Source organism: Plectropomus leopardus, chromosome 24 (genome assembly GCF_008729295.1).
Source record: "Plectropomus leopardus isolate mb chromosome 24, YSFRI_Pleo_2.0, whole genome shotgun sequence".
NCBI classification, from domain to species: domain Eukaryota; kingdom Metazoa; phylum Chordata; class Actinopteri; order Perciformes; family Serranidae; genus Plectropomus; species Plectropomus leopardus.
In genome coordinates this window covers 9,472,384-9,478,769 of record NC_056486.1, presented here as the reverse complement: position 1 = coordinate 9,478,769, position 6,386 = coordinate 9,472,384, and the positions used below count along the sequence as shown (strand labels likewise).

Sequence of the window (6,386 nt, the reverse complement as noted above, 5' to 3'; positions counted from 1 at the left end):
ATGTTTTTGAAAGAAGTCAAACAAATTTGTTTCGTTTTCAAAGGGTCGGACAGCTTGTGATGGGCATCTGGAAACTGATGTTGACTTCAAAGGGTTGTTAACTGAAAATAATGTAAGATACTTTTAACCAAATTGCTAAAAATGGTTGCATTGTTTAATTTAATGAGTTGTTTTAAGCAGATACATCAAAACCTGACATAAAGTTGTAGTTATTGTGCAGCTACGTTTAGGCACCAAACCCACTTGGTTATGGTTTGGAAAATATCATATTTTGGTGGCACAATCACAGTTCAGACTGCTGCCATGTCTGTAAAAAAGTAAAACAATTTTTTGTGGCACTGTCCTCGCAGTAAAAACAGCTACAGTTAATTAAAAAACACTCAATTTGGTAGCTCAGATGTCATGTAAAACACAGCACTGACTCCACAAAATAACCCGTTTTGTTGTTTGTTGGTCTCAAACAGTGGTTTGTAGCTTGGGGGTTGTCTCACCTCGATGTCACGGCATCCACCATCACCTCCACCTCATGATGACAAATCCAGCTGATAACTTACATCACTTAAGAAATGTCCATATGTTACAAAACATACAAATGTGTTCATGGTTTTCATAAATGAACAATGGCAACATTTTCTTCTGGCCACCAAGTTAGTGCCTATCAAGTTTCAGGGCAATATATAATATTTTCAATCATATCAACATTTGAACAGTTCATTTAAATAACTGTATAATAATTCATCATTACGCAGAGTGAGGCAGCTTAAAAGACAACAATCATGGTTCAATCCACTCTCTTTTTATTAAATACAACAGATTTTTGACATGTAGGAGATTTACAACATGGACAGCGTTCACTTGGCTCCTTCATCGAACTTGGGCTCTGGAAAAAAAAAAGAGAGAACAATTAGTCATGATACCCCGTAAATGCAATTTTCTGATTTTTGAAATGAGCAGAGGTGGAAAATATAAAAAAATAAAACAAAATTTTTATCACATAAACATTATATTTTAAAACTCTTCTTTTTTTCTGCAAAAATCTTAATTTGTAAATTAACTCAGGTGTTCAGATAAACGTAATGAAGTAAACAGTACAAAATGTTCCTCTTAATTGTTGTGGAGTAAAAGTATAAGTCTACACAAAGACATCAACATTTAGAAACTGGCTAGACATCATATAGTGAAGCTAAAAACAAAAGCTTCCTGAACCAGTTTCAAACAGCACGAGAAAGTGTCTTTATCTATGTGCTATATATAGACGCAGACAAAGCCCCAAATCACAGTGTGTCTCTCAAGTGGCAAAGGAATAAATATTTATGAGGGGGAACTGTTAAATTGCGTGAAAGCAAAAAAAATCTCTGAAAGTAGTGGCATTAAAAACAGTTATGCCATAATAAGCACATCTAATTGTCATTCCAGTGCTGGAGCCGACCCAAAGTCACGACTTTTCTTTTACAGAAGACAGATTTGAATGCACGCTGTCTTTTTTGGATCAATGACGAAACAGGCTGTCTGGGTCACTTTGTCCTTCAAAACTCCTCCTCATATCAGAGAACTGGGGTCAACGTTCAGACCTCCGCTTGTTATATAAAAATGACATAATTGAAAATGTGTGAGATTGATTTATTCTTCCCACTTTTAAGGCAACACATTCGCTTTTCTTTATAATCACAGAACAAAATGTAAACAAAAGCCCAAACTAACCTGTGAATTTGATATCAGGAAACTTGGCGAGGTCCCCTCCGCCATATAGCCTCTGCAGTTTGGTCACCTCCTCGGACAGGTTCTTCTGGTACGCAGGTCCTGCGTCCACAACGCCACCAGACATCCTGGGAGAGCCACGACAAGTTTGTGAGGTTAGATATACTTTATTGCCCCACATGTAAATTTGTTTTGGACTTAAAGCTGCTGCGTCATACAACATCGACACAAACATATTGTAATACATACAAACACTTGAACTTCCTTGCTGAAATTCATTAATTCCATAAAAAATAAAAGCAATAATTCCACTTAAAAACCAGATAAATTAAGGCTACATAAAATGAGTAAAGCCACAAATTAGCAGTTTCATACAGTTATCTAGTAGTAATCAAGTAGACACTTATATTTTAGTGCATACTGAAGACGCCACAAAGTACCTTTTGTCATTTTTCAAGGGTATTTAAAGTTTTTCACCAGAATCTCTGAGCTTCTATCTGCTAGCTTCAATCTGGACTCTAATCATCCATATTTGAATGCTCTTCAATAACTTTATATATATATATACCTTTAATAATTTTATTTAAATACTGCACTTTTGCACATTGACATTTTTTACACTACATAGTATTTATTACTTTTGGATTTTTTCTTGTGGAAAATTATAAACGTGATTTTATGTTATGTGTGGCTGTGTGAGGTTAACCAACAATGAAATGCCGTAACAAATGTAATTTCCTGTGAAGATTTAATTAAGTACCTATCTATCTATCTATCTATCTATCTATCTATCTATCTATCCATCCAGCCATCTATATCTGATCTAAACATGATGTCTGGAAAAAGCATGGACATTTCATTTTGCAGCAGTTGAGCATCATCCACTGACTTGCTCTTGGTGTTGTAGTCCCGGATCTTGTCCAGGAACAGTTTCTGGACTGGGTCGAGCTCCTTAGCCTTGTTGAAGAGGACCGCAGAGATGCCGATGTTCCTGCGCAGGGTCAGACCCACGGCAGAGCGCAGCAGGGAGGACAGCTGGAATAACCGGTGAAGTGCCATCTGATGGGACAAAGTAACTTGTTTTTATACTGACATTAGGCTGTGATCTTGTCTTCAGTAGGAAATGCATAACCTGAATTTAGCAGGACATGTCTGCCAAAAAAAACCAGCATGAAGGCTGGAAACTTCCTCTTGTATAAAAGATATCATGCTTTGCCATTTTGTTTTTAACTCGAATCCAGCCGATTCAAAACACAGTATATGTATCGTATATATGCCATGATGGAATGAAACTAAATACATTTAGTCAAGCAGGGTTCCTACAGCTTAAAGCCAGTTAGATTTAAGACTTTTTTAAATGCCGCTAAAAATTAAGTTTAAGATCAATTTACTAATAACCAAAATTGAACAAGGACAATTTTATTTTGCCTACATGTCTAGTGTAACAAAAACATGACTTTTTTATCTGATGAAAAATTTAAGACCATTTACATCAAAAGTAAATAACTCTTTTTAGGGTGGAGCACATGGAAGACAATGAATACATTATATTATGATAAAGGTGTTTATTTGGATTACCAACTGAAGTGGGAAATACCTGACATTGACATTGACACTGGCCTGTCTTCTGGATGATTTTGTATTACTCAATCTGCACGTGAGATTCAACTCCTTGCATTCCCATAATGACATATTTAAAAAAAAACTGTTCAGAAAAAAAAGCCAAATACAATTAACAATTAGCCAAACCAATTATTTTGACATTTTACAATGCAACTTCGGAAAAAATCTTCATAAAATTCGACTTCCTATATCTCAGCAGTTTCAAGACTTTTGAAAGGTTAATTTCAGTCAATTTAATACCAATTAAGGCCTTATTTTTCCATGAATTAATTCTATTTCTTTTAAGACCTTTTAAGAATTCATGGGAAGCCTGTTACGTTTTGTAGCGAAATAGTCATTTGAGGTACTTTACTTGAGTCTTTGTACTTTGACTCCACTACAATATAGAAATATTGAATATTGGGAAACATAGTACTTTTTGTTTAACTACATCTGACAGCTTTAATTACTTTTTGTACACTTTCAATACTTTCAGAGTGTGTTCCTGGTTGCAAATACTTACTTTTACTGAAGAACAATTTACAATGTATGACTTTTTCATGTATCAGAGTATTTCCACAGGATTGTTTTGGTACTTTTACTTAAGTAAAGGATGTGAACAATTCTTTAATCACAGCAGTAGCAAACTTAAACAGCGCGAGCTGCATTTACAGTTAGCATGTTAGCTCAACGTTAGCTGAATGACATTGACTTAGCTACATGATTGACAAGTGCGACATTATAGGCAACATCCGTAAGACTAACTAAACAGTAGACTTACATTATTAAAGTCACAATGAAGCTGTATAAAGTCACATTAACTCTATTAAGTGTTTACTTCCTTCATCTATCAATACACCTGCTAATGCTAACACGCTATACTAGCTTTAGCTGACGCGACGCAGCTTTTTAACAGCGATCCAGCGGCTCATGCTACCGCTGCACGCGCTCGGTATATTTAGATGTATGTATGTATGTACAGTTATCACAGCTGTAGTACGGTATCGTGTTTTATGGCGTTTAATTTAAAGCTCAGTACTCACCTTGGGTTTGACACCACAGAGTACAGAATCCAAATGTGGAGGACCGCGGTGGATTGTGGGACTGTTTTGGTGAAAGGAGGGGTTCGCGGACCTCAAAGTTGCGCTCAGGTTGCGCAGCGCTGCGCATGATCAGGCCGACCTCAGACTGCAGGGCTGACCTCACGTGACAGCGGAGCTATAATGTAACGCTGACACAGTACTTTCTGCTATTCTGTGAAATTCCACCTTAATTCAGTTTAGGATTTGCGTTAAAATGAGACTATTGTTTCACCCCCAAAAAAGTTAAATTATTAGAAAGAAAATAAAAAACGTCATAAACTCAACATTACATAAATAAATTATTGAATAAATAAATAACACGTAAACAGAACACCAAAATTATTTAAAAATACAGGAAAAAAAAATCATAAACTCAACTTTATTTAAAAAAAAACCCAAACAAACAAAAAACAGACACCCCTGTTGGGTAGTTTAATTTAAAGCCATGCATATTTTATTCATTTTTATTTCTTTTTAGAGAATTGTAGAGGAGTAAAAAAGTATATATTCTTCTGAAATGCATATGCCTCGATGTGGAAAGTAGCAGAATTTGGATATACTCATGGTCCCAATTTTGCACTTAACTGTACTGAGAAAATGCATTTGCTACCAAGGATCAGGTCAAATCCCATTTAGTCCATAATGGCTGAATTTTAAAAAAAAATAAGTGGGGAGTCCTGAGAAAGTCAAAGCATTTTATTTCTAGTGTTCACTCTTAAATATTAAACTGTAATTTGGGGACTGAACTCTTGCTCTCATTCACTGAGCTAAAGCCATCTGTCAACCCTTCTCTGATTCTACATGCCTGTCAGCAGGAAATGCACCTGAAAGATTAATGTATAGTCTTGCAAGCCGGGCCACTGCGCTTCAGTATTTCCCTCTGCGGGAGCACAGAAGAGGATTTCAGCATGTATGTGATGACGGAGAGATGAAATGGATGCATTAAGTGTCAATAATAAAGCAATGACAATGCAGTAGTTCACAAAAAAGCTGTCAATTAATAAGTTTTAGAGTGGTTAATAAGTACTCCACTTAATTGGACTGATGTGACCATCTCTACAGACAGGGCTCATAACAACATTGTGCTATAATAGTAAAAGCAGCATTAATATGTAGAAATACAAGTTAAAGCATCTCAATATACTAACCTAGTACACTATTATGCAGAATGTTCAATTTCAGAATGATTTGGATTATGATTAAATTACTTAAATATTGCATCTTGTAAATGTCTAATTTTAATTACTTTATATTCTGCAAATTAGCTTTAATCCCTTGAAACCTGGAAAATGTGCTTGATTTACTTCAAAAACATGTAGCTGTGCATGGAGAAGATCTAAATAATTTGGGCAGAAAAGTATCTGAGTCATTAATAACGTTTGAGGTTATATAAATACACATTTACAAAAGGAATGTCAATTAAAAAAAGAAAGAAGAGTATTAAATTAAGTATCACAATAGGAACAATGTTGCACAGATCAGTAAACTGCAAAGAACACAAAGCTGTATAATGATGAGTAAGCACTAAAAAGTAAAATTTAATTAAAAAAAGATAGGCTGGGTGGCTGGATTCACATTATTGAATGATAATTTAATTTAATTTAAATTAAACATTAAAATCAAGAACTATTAGGTCTGACATTATTGAAGGGGACATGCAAATGACTTTAGTTTTTTGGACAAATCTCAATGAAATAAATTTTACTTACTGAATATTATTTATGATGAATAACCAAAGACTAATCCATCTGCTGTAATATACCAGCAGTGTAAAACTGACTTCAGCAAATCAGAATTTAGCATAAAAACATAATGTAATGGTATGATTTGAAGGAATAATACCACATTTTATATGCAAGTTATGTCATCCTGATTAATAACAGAGTGAACTGTTAATGTTTAATGCTACCTGTGATTTATAAAAGCTTCTTAGAGTTTCCTTTTTTGTTCTTGTTTTTCTGGGTTTTTTGTTGTTTTTTTTGTTCTGATTTGGTTGTTGTCTTA

At 34.7% G+C, this 6,386-nt stretch overlaps 1 protein-coding gene across 1 annotated transcript; it reads right to left on the bottom strand.

Moving 5' to 3' along the window:
• Positions 1 to 780: 780 nt before the first annotated feature.
• atp5pf (ATP synthase peripheral stalk subunit F6) lies at positions 781 to 4,447 on the bottom strand. The gene is made up of 4 exons (XM_042513234.1): positions 4,344 to 4,447; positions 2,588 to 2,757; positions 1,702 to 1,826; positions 781 to 880 (listed from the first exon to the last, which is right to left on the bottom strand). The coding sequence occupies exons 2-4, from the start codon at positions 2,755 to 2,757 to the stop codon at positions 852 to 854; spliced, it is 324 nt and encodes a 107-aa protein (XP_042369168.1). The 5' UTR covers positions 4,344 to 4,447; the 3' UTR covers positions 781 to 851.
• Between the last annotated feature and the right edge of the window lie 1,939 nt (positions 4,448 to 6,386).